Below are 16,955 nucleotides of genomic sequence, written 5' to 3' on the forward strand. Positions count from 1 at the left end.
TATGAAACACATAATTCTGTCACATTTAAACACGAAATAAGGACCCATAAAATCTGTAAAATTTGCAAGTGTATGTTGTGACATGTAACCCAAAAGTTCGCATCACAATTTGATTTTTTTTCATTTTTTTGTAAAATTGTAATGAAAAATTGGTCAAACGTCACTTACCAATGACATAATTTTATATTTGATCGCAGTTATATTAGGTTACACGACAAAAAATGATAAACCTTTTTAGTACAAGCGAAGAACGTCAACATTCTGTATATAGTAATACAAAAATCCGTTAATCAACGTGCTGAGGCCCTGAGTCAAAAAAACCTCAAATTAATCAAAATTAATCATGTAACGAAATTAAAAGCTAAATAAACCGATCAAAACTTCGTCCTTTAAATGCGTTACCATTTGTTGTACTGCAATGCATACTTACACTGTCTGTTTGTTAATGTATTTATGGATCTTCTTGTGTACTATTGCTTTTGGTATTCATGGCTGTGTACGTTTATATCCTCAAATTTCTTGACACTTTACACTTAAAGAAGCATTTCTTTTAAATATTAATTTCACAGGGAATCACTGACTATCACGATTAGATGAATTTTCAAAGTAAGAATGGATACACACATTGAAATTTAGGGTTGAATATGCATGAAGTAGAAATGAATCCTGCAGACTGAGGGAGGTTGAACAAGGACCTAATCTCAAGGGAGAAATGAGCAAACGATTTGTCCTTGTTTAAGCTCACTTCGATGTGGAACTTTTTGGTAATAAATTAAACGAACAAATCGTAATTTCAAATTTGAATCTTTAATTAATACTGTACTGCATATGCTAGTATCCATAGTTAGAGAACATGCTCGTGTATTTTTGTAGTTTTCAATGTAAGTTTCCTGTTCACAGTAATACAATTGTAAATTACAAATTTTGCAAAGAAATATGACTACTGTTCTACACTAGCAATGTTTACAGTTATACACATCACCAGTCTGGAAAGTTTTAAATCAATGTGTACATACGAAGTATATGAATAGACAATATATACCTTCAACACTTATCTAGTATATTGTACTTGTATGAATGTCCCTGAAAATCAGCTCTTAGGAAAGGTCTACTTTAGCATGCCTTGATATCCATCATATTTTCAATGCACTTTCATGAACAAAGAATTTCTTACCAACTTGCCTGTGTCTTTGTACTGTCATGAAAATCCCGTATCTTACTTTATGAGCTGCATTCTTAACAAATGTATTTTGTATATCTTGACAATGTACTTAGAAACATATTGATAATCAATTATGACTTACAAGGATATAATACACATGTATGTTGTATTACATTTGCTTTAAATTCCATACTGAATATCACATGCCAAAATCTGTATTACAGGCAGTATCAACAGGAGACTCCTGTATCAACTCAAGGGCCACCAGTCCGCATGGTGATATAGGTCGAGGGTTGATACTCCATAGCATACAGATTTCGGCATGTCATGTTCGTTGTACCATATATTTCATGTATAGGTCATGTGTGTTCTGTGTAGGGTGCAATATACGGTTTGTGAAATATGTCTAGGTGTGTGATGTAGTAGTCCATGGGCTGGGAGGATGCATCCCCTCCACTCATCACATTCATGGTGATTTTTACGTACCTTTATACCCCCCATTACCGAATTAGTTTGTCGCCAAAGAATATTCTCGGATTCTTTTTAAATAAAAACCTGTATTTGTACCCCACTGAGTCAAAAAACCAATATTTTTGTGACTCAATTTTTCGAGCGTCGAAGTCTTCCTAGGACAGCATGTGTGAACAAACTAAACAGAGATATCATCATGTAGCAAAATACCTCAGCTTTACAATGATGTCAAGAAAGTTGCGGCAACACTTTGGCTTTTGATACTTTTCGAATCTGATAGAAGAATAACATGAAACGAGATCTATTGCGATTAGTATCTCTGTCTAATTTTTCAAGAACAAAAAAACATTTTATAAAAAGTGCCAAAGCCTCTGCTCATTGTGTATGTGTAGTTTATATCGAACCACTTTAAAATAAAAAAACAAAATAGCAATGGGGAATATTTTAGTGCATTTAACGAAGGAATATGCACGGTCCAACACAACCTGATATTGTTTTTCTGATAGATTTTCTTTAAGACCAAAAAGTAGATTTAGATCCTGTATTGCAAATTTCTAGAACCCACTGTATGTCGCTCATTAGTTTGGTTCTTACATTGTAACACTTGCATGGAGCGAATCCAGACATATATAAAGAGGGATTACATTACTGAAAATCATAAAAGGGGGATCCAGGCTATAATTTCCTTGCTCAATTTTGTAAAAATTGTGCATAAACTTCAAAAAATTTTCCAACAAAAAGAGTGTTCATAACACCGGACCGCCCATTCCCCAAACTCGGATCCGCTGCTGTTCTAAAAGCATTTGAACATTTGAAACAAAATCATAAATTAATCTACCCGACACTATTCATGGTGATATGCGACTCGCAGAACAATGTATTTTAAGGACAGTGAGTAAAGTTACAATGGTAGTGTTTCTATGAAAATAATTATTTGATTATTTTTTTTAGTTTGCACAATAATTATACATTCACTTACCTTGTTCAGATATTATTTGCATTCCTTAAATAAATATAAATCTAGCTGTCTTCTGAAAAAAAGACAAATGTTTTTTTACATGTAAGTATTGCCTTTAAAAAGACAGTCAGTCATCTATCAAAGAAAGACAACTTCAGCGATTTGATTGGCCGTATTATGTACTATTTTGTACTACTGTAATATAGTAGTAATGTTGCTTATGGGGCTGTGTTATTAATATATTTCGTTCCACCAGTAACGAATCGGTCGCCTAAGTTCTCTAATCGATTTTATAAAAGTCGGTTACATTGTCCCATATTGGCTTCTTCCATCATTAATAAAATGAACAAAAATGAAAAGTTTCAGGATTTAAATAAGAGAGAAAAAAGTCAGTATAGATGATTTGCTTTCAATAACATTTCGGCAGAGAACTTGAAGTTTTTGAATATGAATTTCTATGATACATGTATTATCAATCATATGAAATGGTGGTAGTTGCGGGTCCATTCTCTCTCCATCTTTGTGATGGTTTTAGATTCCTTCTGCCTAAGGTAAAGGAAAGACAAACCTCTTATTTGACCAATACTGGCTAAGCTAGTCAGCTGTCTAATATTCATTTTCAATAATTCAAAGCAAACTTTTGATGTTACACATAATGTCTTGTACGATGTCGTTGATATAAATTAGAAACAGAGTTAATCCCAAAACTGTTCCCATATGAAACTTATATTACAACTTATTGTTTTCTTGAACCACGAATACAATACCTCTTCATTTTTCAACAGATTTCTAAGCCAATTTTCCCCGACTGGTAAAACCTTCATCATTTTGATTCATACAATAATTAATTCTCTAGGTCTTAAGTCAGAGTAAAAACAATAGCTGGTACAAATACATACTTGCCCACTTTTGAAAAAAAGGATATGATAACATTTTGTTATTATTTTATCATTCAAGATAATAACAATTCTACACAAGTCTTTATTCGTTAAGGTCAACATAAGTACATACACGTATACAGTAGAATCGATATGATATTACACATCGATACTCTCAAGTAAAAGATGAGAAACGGAAGGGAACTTCCAATAAATAAAAATATTCTTTACTTCATGTAGGCTTTTATACGACTTGCTAACAAACAGACAGACAGTACTATAGTATACATAGATGAACCAGTCCAAGGTCTGAAGCAATGTCGATGACTATTACAGTCTTCCAAGGGTCATTATTACTGATCGAGGACATGTAACTGGTCCATTATGAATAAAAACACTTTTTTTTAATAGAATTAAAAATCCTTGTCTCATAAGTCAGCGTTTTAACGATACATTTCTAAATGCTTAGTTACAATTTAATTTTTAGTTTTATTTATTTCTGTACGAGAATAATTATATCTATGTTTTGAATATTGGTAGCAGAAAAATAGGTCTTCACAAAATAATCATGTTTATACACGAATTTTGTGGTAGGAATATGATCAATTTAAGTGTAGCATGGTTACCACGGCAATCAAACAAACATGATGATGCACTGAGTAGAACTTTCGATTGTAACGATTGGGAAATACATGATGAACATGGATCAAATTAAACAGCACAGTAGGAGAGGCATACCAGAAAAGTGGTGTTAAATAAAACTGTTATATATTTAAACTCTATCCAAAGATGTGTGAATTATTACCTCCAGGAGCGATAACACTGTGAAATCCTATTTTAACTCTTTCAAAAGATGGAAGCTATTTATTACTTCACAAGGTCATAATGCAATGCCAGCTCCGTCTGTACATGTAGCACTATACTTGACTCATTTATTGAACAATGGTTTAACTTTTCATCCCGTATACAAGGCGATTTTTTGTATAAAATGGGCACATGAAATTAACGGACTCGTAGATCCCACTACAAACACTTTCATAACTTTAATACGCGAATCTCCCAAAAGGTTGCACCAAAGGTTGCACCAAAGAAAATTGACAACAAAGAACCAATTACAGCTGTTACTTAAAGTTTAATAATTCTTTGTGAACATTTTATAAATATCTCAAATCTTGTAGTCAAAGATTTGTGAATGATGCTTTTGAGTCACTTGGGTTTTCTCAGATATGACGATGTCAGTTCCCTACGTTTTTCATATGTTAAGGTTCAACACTTGGTCTTGAGTAAAACCGATCATTACAAACAGAGCTCAGAATTTCTTATTTCAAAAGGTCGAACAATCGCTTGCCCATATAGCATGTATTTAAGATATATCAAATTGGCTGGTTTTGAAGGTAAGATGCTTTCAGATTTTTATTTGTTTAGACCTGTTTATAGATCAGGCACAACATGTAATAAGTTTTAATAAATAAGAATAAAAAGCTAAGTTACATGGCGGCTAAAGAGTCAATTCTTAAGAGAGTGAAATTGGTTTGCCCTGGGTCCAACATTGGCCTTCATTCATTTCGATCAGGTGGAGCAACAGCCGCAGCTAATTCTGACGTGAGCGATAGGTGTTTGAAGAAGAAACATGGTAGGTGCAAGTAAGACACTAGTTAGGATGGTTATACAGTAGATTCCATAGAAAAGCGTTTGAAAATATCAAAAACTTTGGGACTGTAACAAAACGTCCTTTCTTTGTTATACATTACGAGGGGCTGTCCACAAATTTACAATTTGTGTTGATTTTTCATTACTTGCCAAGAAGTACATGTTTGCGATGTATATGTACATCATTTTTTCGTCAATGAATGTGTCACTTGTTGTCCGCTGTCATGTTTACGAGGAATATAGATACTACAGACTACGGTGTAATAAGTTGGAATTCCGTTTCTCCATACCCCAGCTAAGTCAGAAAATAGCTTGCCACAAAACCTCTAGCACTACTGGAGTAATATAGAGCATTCATTTAGGCCCGAAAAATTGTTATGTTTCTCCTTCAGACCCCCTATCCAAAAGTTTTTATTTGTAATTTTGAAAATAAAATAATTGAAAAGTCTGCCGACTGTCTTTCAAAGCCCGATTTTTTTTCTTTTATCCTAGATGAAAAAAAAAAACAGGAATACTGTTTGTTTATATTTAGAATCAATTGTAAACATACATGCCGTGAGTGTGCTCTTGGTCGTGGATATTCGGTGCTGGAGATATTTTTTGTTTTGGCCACTTCCGTCAAAACAAAAACATATCTCCAGCGCCGAATCCCAAAAGGAGTTAGGCCGCGGACTAAGTCTACATGTTTAGTCTACAGATTCGGTTTTCATGGAATTCTGACTTTGGTGTCACTACGACATTTCATTTCAAAATTCAAATAAAAATAAATCAATACCTACCGACCCTACAAAATTTTAGAATGGTGATCGGAAACAAAACATTGTTTTATCGGCCTTGAAGATTTCTCAACAATTGACTGGCTGACTTACCAATCTGTCTTACATGCACTGGAAAGTATTGATTTTATCCCAAGAAAAATTTTGCTGTGTCAAAGATTGTACAGCATACAGATCACCAGGTCACGGATCGACGTTAAATCACGTGATAAGGCATTTAATGAATGAACGTGGTCACATGACAACCAATTTCCCCGAATACACCATGACCCATATTCACGGGTATGACTACGCACTGGGACTGTGTAAGCGCTTTGATGCTTTACACCGTCCCTGAGAGACCTTAAATGATAGCCAAGGGCGTTAAGAAACCCCTCAGTCCGTCATGTAATACAAATACCACATATGAGTGCAAGCCGGGTCGAACAGTACTGAGTATGTATGTTAGCACGAAAACGACAATTAAACAAAGTATAGGAACAGTCAGCTGATGGCCATAGTCACTCATATCGTGCAGTTGATTGGCTCACACTGTGTTACGAAAGAGTTTTTGGGGGGTTTTAGTGGTTTATATCCAAAAAAGACTTACAAATTATCTACTTGAAGCAACGAGGTCCTAGCTCTACAATGCACGAAATTGAAGGGTGTAACGTTAAGTATGTGACGGTGGAAAAAAGAACGATACAAATATTTTTTTGTAAATGGATTATTTCAAATAAAATCGGTCTTCACTATAATATAGACTGATAAAAAGTTTCCAAGTTTCATGTGACTTCTTTCCAATTCCTAGTTTTTTTCAGCATTTTCGCTAGGCAACGGTTAATTTCCTCCTGTCATTGCGTGGAGGGATAGGACAGGACCGTAACCCTTGGCTAGCATAGATGCTTTTACAGTTGAATGTAATAAATCCCAGATTCAGTTTATTTTTTGTTGGTATTTAGATTATAAAATATCAGAATTCGAGAAGTGAACCACAAAGTGGCTCACTTATTCATTCTTTACGTGAAGCAGACAGATATGTTTGGCTGCCCGAAAATAAAAATTATGACATTGTAAATATTCAAAACAACTTTTCTACATTTTTATACTAATCAATTCAATGTGTAAACCACTTCCCATAACTGCTCTGTACATGTATGTTTGTGCGGCAAAAAAGTGTGTTTTAACAACTTATAGACAGAAAATAGCAAATGATAGACTGTATCCCCTGTTCAAAAACGTCTCGATCAGAGCCCCTCTGTTTTTCTAATATTCTTGATACGCCCCTGCTCTGGACAATGATGTTCATTTGATCTATACTCCGCGTCACATAAATAACATACTGTTAAAATTTGAATAAAAATATTTTCTACGACTTTATTGACACCTACCTTCGTTTAAATTGTCTTAAATGACTTGCTCATTCGTTTAGCCAAACGGCTTCTCCCTAAACAAGTCGCTTATTAGCTTAAATCATGCGTAACAAATCCTTACGGGAAAATCCCATACTAATATCCGCCATGTTGGTTTCTACGGGACGATTTGTTTACAAACGAAGTTCGTAAGTTCCCGTCGAACTCCGGTGACAATCGTCTGCTTGATCAACTTCTCGGTATTGTACGTTGTTCGCGTAAAATAAATCCGAGATATCCGAAATAACGCCGAAATGCATTCTGGGTTCTTCGGTTTTTGGATAAACCATTTAAACGTAAACAACATCTCCTAGCAATCACTGTAAACATGGCCGACCGAATATTGGCACCGAGAATTAAAATCTGACCGGAATTTAACGATTCAATGTTTAGGGAGAAGCCGTTTGGCTAAAAGAATGAGCAAGTCATTTAAGACAATTTAAACGACGGTAGGTGTCAATAAAGTCGTAGAAAATATTTTTATTCAAATTTAACAGTATGTTATTTATGTGACGCCGAGTATAATATTCTATATAAAAAAAAAAAAAAAAAAAAAAAACTAAAAAAAACTAAAATAACTATGTTATCATTGTGTCCTACTCATACGGCTACTAAATCTGGAGTTTTTTGGGAGGTGAAAAAACCTTAGAAGTTCTATCGCATCTGAACTTCTTTTTTTTTGCGTTGGAATTTTTACAAGGAATCTGGTTTGTTTGTATCAAATCGTTTACCTTAATCCGTTCAGAGCAGCGGCGGATCCAGGAGGGGTGCAGGGGATGGCACCCCCGCTTTTTTAGTGGAAAATTTGCCATTTTCATGTGTAATATTGACAACAAATGGTAAATAATGTGCTAGCACCCCCTTTATCTGAGGAACCCCAGCTGGCACCCCTCCTTTTCAAAGTGTGGATGCGCTCCTGCAGAGGATATTGCATTACAAGCATCAGCTTGGCGCATAGTTAAGTTAAACATTATAATAAATGAATTTTGTGACAACATGCATACATGTATGCACATGATTCCATGCAAAGTACACAGTTCGCAGTTTATGCATTGTCAAATTTATTACGAAATCCAGCCTTGAACCCACGAGTCGCACTAAGTTGTTTGAGAATCCACGATTCATGGTTAAATCATTAACGTTTTATTTGAAGTCCAAACATCTGAAGATAAATGCAAAAAGAAATATGCATGATTTTTGTATGTGCAAAGGTAAATCTCAAAACCTTAGGATCTTTTCGTCAAATCGTGAGGTAGACTCGATGTTTTACATGTGTCTCTGTTCATAAAACAGCCCTGAAGCTAAACGAATTGTCCGGAAACGATTCCATGTTATATAATGTCACTACAATTAATAATTTAAATATGTGAAAAATTGCAACTTAAAACTCATTTTGCAAAGCTCATATTGCTGATCGAATCGAGAATTTTGTTTTATTATAATAGTTATTCAATGCAGAATATTTAGATATACATTGTAATATTCTACGGTGTTTTATTATCTCTTAGTCATTGAAAATGTACTGAAATGCAAACAATTTTAGGGGCATATATATTTGTTCATTGATTATGTGTCAATCCCTGTAAGAATCGGGCAGTAAGTGAAACATAGTATAAAAAAACATTGATTGTGTAATTTGACTAATTGTACCATCAGAATCAAGGAAAAAGGATATTTTCCATATCATTTTGTCTAATTGAGTTATAATTTCATTGAAATGCACTGATAATGAACTTTTCAAGGGTAGATAACTCTGTCAAAAACCTCATTTGTCTAACATTCTATGGACAAATTTCTGAGCAAAGCCAGTGATGCTGAGTTCAAATAATGGTCTTTTCAAATAAAGTATCCTTGAGTGGTATTACAATGTCAGATCGTTAGTGTTTTGACATGCATGTTTCTGATTTTCCCCATTTTGCCTGATTCTTACAAATACTTACACTTAAATAGTAAACAGTTGTCGGAAAAAAGTCTTTTTTACATTTTTGAAATTGTACACATGTGATCTTTTAATTACATGTCACTTGTTTTCCGATACCTACAAAGAACGATTTGACTTAAATTACTTATCAAAGTGTATTTGGGTCGATTGCTCTTTGACCCTTCCTCTAATTACTGCAAAATAGCAGAAAAGTTCACCACTTTTTGTTGGAAAAAAATTATATTCAAAAACTGCATAGATTTGCCTTTCCATTGACATATAATATAGCCGTATACCCTCAAAAAAGTATTAAAGTTGGAAAAATCCTTAGCGCAATAATTATTGACTTACAAGAGAGAACAAATTTCATTCAACTTTTACTTAAGGAATGATTGTTACACAGTGTATATTTTTCGGTCTATCAAGAAATTAATATTAACCTTAATTACCTGTGCAGGTTGTTTTTAAGTGTGTACCACGGGCATTGAGGTTATTTCAAAAAGACCGAAAAAATATATAACAGTCATTCTTGATAGCTAGATCGATAGATAGATAGAGTCACTTAGAACTTAGAAAACTAGTTAATTATTATCGAGAAGTAATTAAGCAAAATAAAAAGAACAAACATAGATTATTTGGAATAAATGAACTGTCTACGCTTTAGATAAGATTTATATATATATCTTGCAGTTTGTCTCGGAATTCAAAGTATTTCATCAATTGAATTAATTGTTCACATTTTGGTAGATTTATAAATATTTCCTTTCCTTCAATATTTGAGAAAAGTTCATTTCTAAATTCTATGAAAAAAATACAGTCGGTCAGAAAATGAGTTTCATCTTCAATTGTACCCGCATCACATAAAATACAGAGTCTTTCATCTAAGGGTTCACTAATATAACGTCCAGTTTCGACACGGAGAGGCAGTATTCCACATCTAAACTGTGACAACGTTGATCGTTCACGCTTTGTCACATTCATTTCAACATATGTTTCTATTTTGTAGGAAGACTTAAACGTTTTATAAGTTCTCAATTTAGCAGTGTTGTCAACCTGGATTTTCCACTCATGTGTATAGTTTTCTAACAGTTTGTCATTAACACTAGGAAGATCACATTTCAATGTATTGGTAAAATGCTCGGCAAGTCCAATGTTATTCATAATAGCTTTGATTTCCGACGACCAATTATTCAAGCATCGTTCCTGGTCCCAGTTGAAACTTGTTTACAGAGTCGTGTATCAGGCATGTCTATAAGTCAATTCCAATACCTAATCATATTGTAATGTCGTCTTATGATTTAATTTTAGTACCAAAATTTAATAAGTAAATCATCAAAAAAAGTTGATGACGTCAGTCACATACAAAATTTTGTTTATGAGATGAATGACACTTGTTTTATTCAATCAGAAAGCGTGTTAAATTAAATTATACATGTATGTAAATGAGTATGCGTTTTCTTGCAGCCTCTGCAGCCTTACCATTGTCGATTGAATGCCAGTCTTAACCAGGTGAAATATGCCAACGAGAAAGGCAAGCTCAGTGTGAATATTTACAAATACTAGTTAGACTACAAATTAAAAATTTTAGTAAAGGGTTATGAAATGGGTACACGTACATCAGTTGTCTGAGGCAGGCTCTAAAAAAAACCTTCAAAGACATGGAATAAGGAAATTCGAGTATTCATTTAAAATATTTAATTTGTGCCTGTAAGTAACTTAAACTTGATATAAGGAGGATGCTATACCTTTGTGCGATACAGTGCTATTATAAAATAGCATTAAAAAAACTGAATGATCGACAGGATCTGGCCAAATCATATGAAAAACATCAATATACTAAACATTAATGATGTTACAATGGTAATCAAATAACTCAAACAAACTTTAGTAAGATTTGCACAAAGTGACAGAATGAGTTTTGAAGCATTTTGCACATTTGTGGGGAAATCCGAAGTTAAATTGCATTACTTTGTGAATGTACATTTCTCTTTATCAAACATTTGGCAAATGCCTGGTTTGCTAGATGTGGGTGTAGATTTAAAAGACAAGTGTGCTACATTAAATGGCCCTCGTAATTATCATTACCCAGAAGGGAAGTTCTAAAAAAAGTTCATAAAAATAACGAGTTCGGGTTTGAAACATACATACGACAGCTCTAAGTCAACCTGACCACATGACGAGGATGGCTCAACAACCTTTTCAGACTACCTGACTTGGTATGAAAATGTACACTCAAAGTACAGCCTCAACTCATGAAGTGTAGATACACAGGGGGATATTAAACGGTCGCTGTTTAAATAAATTAGTCAGCAGGTATTTTAATTACCCGAATCCTTTCTTTGGTCATTTCACGAAAAATAACACTAGCAAAAATCAAAAAGGCAGACGTCCATGCATTTATATTATTCATCGGGGTTGACCTTTTATTTACAACACTGAGCATGTCCCCATTTATGGTCGAACTCCATCTAACGAGTAAAATCAATAACCGGGTCTCTAAGGGACTTCCATAACAATACTCAACTAAAAACAATCCCACGCGCATTTTTTTTCTTTTAATTACTAGGTTTGGATGTGCACTGATATTGGTCCAAAAACACTGGATATTTGGACATGGCCTCGAGTTTCTTGATGAGGAGTGCAATTCTTTTTTCCCAAACACCCGGGCATTTCGTGATCTAGGATGCCTGGCGTTAACTTACATGTAGTAAGTAGATTGTCGAAAGCTTTTCCAAATCCGTTGCAGCAGTTTTTTTTCTTTTATTATTAAAATTTTTTTAACACGATCTTTACTTCGGTACTAGAAAATTGAAGCTACATGCACTTAACAGAACAGGTCTACTGTATTCTAGATCTACATATACATGTATATGTATGTACAATCTGATAGGATGAATTTCTGATTTGCTAGCTGAGAAAGCAGCACCTCTTATAGGAAGGTAAAGCATATATCGCTATAACACATAATATTTTCAAGGCCAACCAGTCGTCACTTGATCTCCATAACTAAGCGCAGCATGTTGGAGAGGCAGCGACTACCAACATCAAATAGTATGACACTGCTAGTAATACAAGCCATAGACCCTCACACTCCACACAAACGCTGCTACTGGACAAGCGTCGATCGGGGGTCAATTTGAACTGTTTACTGAAATTACATATTCACATTAATCCTGCACATTATGAATTTAGAAATGCAAAGACATCTCAGAATTCTTTAACGCGAATCGTCCTTCTAATTTGCATTGACTTTTAAATCTGCATCTACATTTAGATATGATGTACCAACGTCGTGCTATTTTGTACATAATATATATACTAGGAAAAAACAGAGTTAATAGAATACAATGTAGTTCAGGAAAATTACCCAGAACTAAAAATGCTAGACCACCGCACCTGTTATTCGACTTATTTGATAGATAAAATTTACTTTAATCGCACCAAAATTTGCTTAATGGTGTAAATATTTATCTCATTTTATTTACCTCTAGTTACTATTATCACCTGGGTGGAAACAACAACAGGTTCAGTCCAAACTATGCTAATAGTAACTTAAGATAACTAGATTCTCTTATATCCGCTCACGGCACTTTGCTACGCGTCTTCGGGAGGAATCCCAGATAAGCGAACCCCAGCACGGTCACGATGAGATTAGGGTTAAATACCTTTACGGTTATAAGAACAAGATCTCTCTGTTACCATCTGCTGGAGGGTCAACATCAGGATGGTCTCAATTAGGTGCACGCTGATATTGTTGGGTCTTATCGCTGGAACTGTTTCAATTCGTGGTAGGTACATGTAGTTCTTAAAACTAAATATGGAAGACAGCTTTCCCTCCTTTTTCGGTGCTTACATTGCTATTTGGTTGTCTTTGGAACATTAAAAACGATATTTTAAATAACTGAATGTGGATTTTTCTAAAACTCAATGATAAACGAGAAATGTTTTTTTTAATTACTTGAATTCATCAAATTCCCTTAAAAATCGTATAAGCAGCGGTTCATCTATGAATGTGAGTTTCCGCAAGTTTTTTTTTCTGGCACAGTGATATAAATTATGCAACTTCTGTACAAATATATTGAAAACCCGTGTTGTTTTTTTTTCAGTCAGAAGACAGGTCAACTGCGTCGGTAAGTTGATAATATATTTCTTTGTATGAATAATGCAAAGTTGTTTTTTATTTCCTACACGAATCAAGTTCTTCTGTGTTTTTGTTTATATTATTGTGACGACCATGTTTAATAACTATGCGATACAAAGCATTTCTAGCTAAAATAAGCTAATCATTTGGATTGTTGCACATGTAGTGGAGAACTGTTGAACTGTTCACAGACTACATATATCCCTATGAAGTTGTTATAAATCATCATTGTCTAGAATCTGGGCTGAAACAATGTATGAAAATTCTACCCTAGATAGAACGATTCTCCCATAGCAGCTTAAAAACTATTCATGATGTTAGCATATAATGTATGCAAGTTTTGAAGATCAATGTTTAAAGATACCATTTTACTTGTTTGGTATGCAATTCTTAATGAGGTGTCCACCGTTGTTTTCGTTTTTCATGAATGCAAATATTAAGTTTATTGAAAGTCGAATACCATTAGAAGATACATATAACCCCCAAAAGAGTTTTTAGATCATAGATTTTTCAATACGGTATGAAGTGTAAACAAGTTTATTGATATTTCATTCTTATAAGAAGTTTTGTTTCCTCAAAATGGCTGTTTCCACTTTATATTGGTTGATCATACACAAGTACGACCTCCAATTAAACCGTTTTTATAATCTAAAAACAAACAATATTGCATTTAAAGATTTATGGAAATATTGAAGTTTTTGTATTTTATTATCAAAATATGAGTATGTAAATAGCAGACTGCAAACCCCTTTCGACAGCGAATTGAAGTAAATGTCTCATTTTCTTATGTTGATATTTGAACCAAAAAACCATTTTGGCACAAACCAAGATATGCAAAATTGACGATTAAAACAGTCGAAAGTTTGGAGGAAACATACCAGAGTTATTTCTCAATTGTCATTTTCCAACTTCTCTACCGACAAATAATAACGTAAGTGCTAATACTACACGTTTTGTTTCTTCTTTAAGATACATGGTCCAATATTCCAAATCCATGCCAGAACAATCCTCAGAAAGCAATTTATTTACCCCACCCAACTGACGCCACAAAATTTATCCAATGTGACTTGTTCGGACGTATGTACATAATTCAATGTCCTCAGGGAGAATCTTATGATAAAAATACTGCATCATGTACAAGAGGAACAGTAAACCCTCCTGTTATCATCCAGCCACAAACAACAATGCGCCCTACAACAACATCTACTCAGGCTCCCCAGACAGGCGCCTTCAACCCATGCACAAATGCCAACATTGCACAGGGTATGATTTATTTTGCATTCCCACTGGACAACACAAAATTTATTGAATGTGATCTGCTAGGCAAAGCTATGATCCTTCAATGCAACACCGGACTTGTCTGGAACCAGCAACGGTTATCTTGTGTGTATGACCTAGTTCCAGGCGGACCAATTACAACATCAACAACGGCACCAGCTGTTACAAGCGGAACCGGAACAGGCACCGGTACCGGAACTGGTACAGGCACAGGAACAGGACTTCCATCCGGGCTATGTAAAGTTAATTCGAATAATCTTGACGATTTGTTCCATCCACATCCTGATCCACACAAGTTTTACCAATGCGATCTCTGGGGAGATATATTTGAAAACGTCTGCCCAAATAATCTTACATGGAATGATGTAGCTAAAACGTGTTCTTCACGATACGTTACTATTAATTCACAAGGAAACGTAGTAGGTTAATTGTTTTTTCTTAATAAAATTTATATGATTAATGCATTTTTATTTATATATAATTATCATTGGATCAAACGTTTTGATAAATATCTTATTTGATGGTATAAACATTAAAATGGCTGTTTATCGTACGCTGTATGCATTGTTTATGACTTAACGTGCAAAAATATAAATAACAGAATTCCCCTACGATGTAAGGGTCCAAACGCGGTTAACATAAGACAACGACCTTGCGATGACTGTCAATTTGTCGTCATTATCATCTGAAAGAGTAATTAAGGGAACCAAGGTTAAAGCGGTAATCAAAAGAATGTAATCCAGGGATAAAGACCAGACATGGAAAACAGACATACACATCAAAGAACATAAAGTAACTAAAATCATGCATACAAAGTAACAAAAGCAAATGAACAACTCGGACTCCACTAAAAACTGGGAGCATGGACCAGGTGCACCGGTAGGGTGAGCGTCCTCTGCTTTTCTTGAAACACCCACCTAGTTACTCATACAAAGTCAAGTCCGAGGTGTACACACGAGGAAAGGAAAACTATGACCCGCTGAATAAATCTGTTTTCATGGTGCAGATGGATACACCATAAAAGATGCATTCATATTTTAACACAATTTATAACGATTCTGTTTTGGTTCTATCACCCGTTGCTATTAGATTTTTCTTGTATAATCAACTCACCATTATGTCTTGTTTACCATTCTACCAATGTAGCAATGTGCCAAGTCGTCTCGATCCGTACTCTATGTCTATATCATATCAGAAGTAGTGAAAAGCAACCACGGTATAAACTTTAAAAATGTATGCAAACTTTAGCGACAAACAGGAATCAAGCAAAACCATTTATAGATAGAAAAGACAAGCAGCATGTATAAACCAAATGAAAAGACACGTGAATAAAAACAAATGAGCACTATGTGCTCCAGTAATGGTAAAACTGCGGAACGCAATAAGCGTCCGTAACTTTTCAGTATTGTGCGGGGTGGTTCGTTATAAGTCCGGCCACCAGCTATACCGGAAGTATATATTATTAGTGAACGTTGATTTTTATCAGGTAATGGAAAACAAGCCTACTAAACTTGTTTCACTTCCAATACAACAGAGAATTTGAACGTCTTTTTATGAAGATCCATATATAGATATTTAAATTTACTGATATTGTACCTACTTTAAATTCGCTAAACGATTCCATATTTTTAGTGTAGGAAACGCTATACGTAGCTGGCCGCATTATTGAATATTTTAAATCATTCAGCGTAACTATGTAAATCATAACGAATGAAATGCTTCGAGGAGTGCAGCTTGAAACGACCGCAGAGGTCGAACCCTGAACATTTGGAGCAAGTATGAATACCATATAAGTTTGATTGCAATTGAACATTTGACAATTGACAAAGGATAAGAAATTACTATATTTAAAGTGACCCTTTTTGGCACTTTTAAAATTCCTTAATGGTTCCAGTCATATTAATCTCAAATCAATCCCAATCTTGCTTTGGGGGTACGGGACTTAGTAGTGCAGCTTCAAAGCGATTCATGACTTTTTGCTGAAGTTTTCATTTAGCCATAAGGAACTGCCTGATACCTAAATCCTCAGTGATTTAAGTCACAACCCCAAAATTAATCATAATATTCCTCTGATAATATGACACATCATGGTGAAATTTCAAAGAGATCAATTCATTTATTATATTCAATTTTTTGTCAATCCTGGTATGACCTTAGTGGTAAAGAAAATGGTGGAATATCATAAGTATCCATATGCTTTCCCTGGTCAAATATGTTGAATTCTATGACATGATTGTTTCGAACCCCTTTTTGGTCCCTAACTGTAGCACCATAAAGCCATAACCTCAAAAGTCAATACCAATATTGGAAGCTTGTAAGAACTCTTTGA

The 16,955-nt window shown here is 34.5% G+C and overlaps 1 protein-coding gene and 1 pseudogene across 1 annotated transcript; both read left to right on the forward strand.

Moving 5' to 3' along the window:
• Positions 1–3,786: 3,786 nt before the first annotated feature.
• Positions 3,787–5,191, forward strand: LOC148627517 (uncharacterized; annotated as a pseudogene).
• Positions 5,192–12,809: 7,618 nt separating this feature from the next.
• LOC148627518 (uncharacterized) lies at positions 12,810–15,080 on the forward strand. The gene is made up of 3 exons (XM_088564668.1): positions 12,810–12,995; positions 13,314–13,337; positions 14,318–15,080. The coding sequence occupies exons 1-3, from the start codon at positions 12,932–12,934 to the stop codon at positions 15,052–15,054; spliced, it is 825 nt and encodes a 274-aa protein (XP_088420794.1). The 5' UTR covers positions 12,810–12,931; the 3' UTR covers positions 15,055–15,080.
• Positions 15,081–16,955: the final 1,875 nt, after the last annotated feature.

Source organism: Perna viridis, chromosome 1 (assembly GCF_037379345.1).
Source record: "Perna viridis isolate PV_CMFRI_1.1 ecotype Kerala chromosome 1, ASM3737934v1, whole genome shotgun sequence".
NCBI lineage: Eukaryota > Metazoa > Mollusca > Bivalvia > Mytilida > Mytilidae > Perna > Perna viridis.

Excerpts from the sequence above, each read along its gene's own strand:
- LOC148627518 (XM_088564668.1), top strand. The coding sequence starts at position 12,932 with ATGGTCTCAATTAGGTGCACGCTGATATTGTTGGGTCTTATCGCTGGA. Across the intron at positions 12,996-13,313 it reads TGGAACTGTTTCAATTCGTG|TCAGAAGACAGGTCAACTGC; the intron begins GTAGGTACATGT and ends TTTTTTTTTCAG. Across the intron at positions 13,338-14,317 it reads AAGACAGGTCAACTGCGTCG|ATACATGGTCCAATATTCCA; the intron begins GTAAGTTGATAA and ends TTCTTCTTTAAG.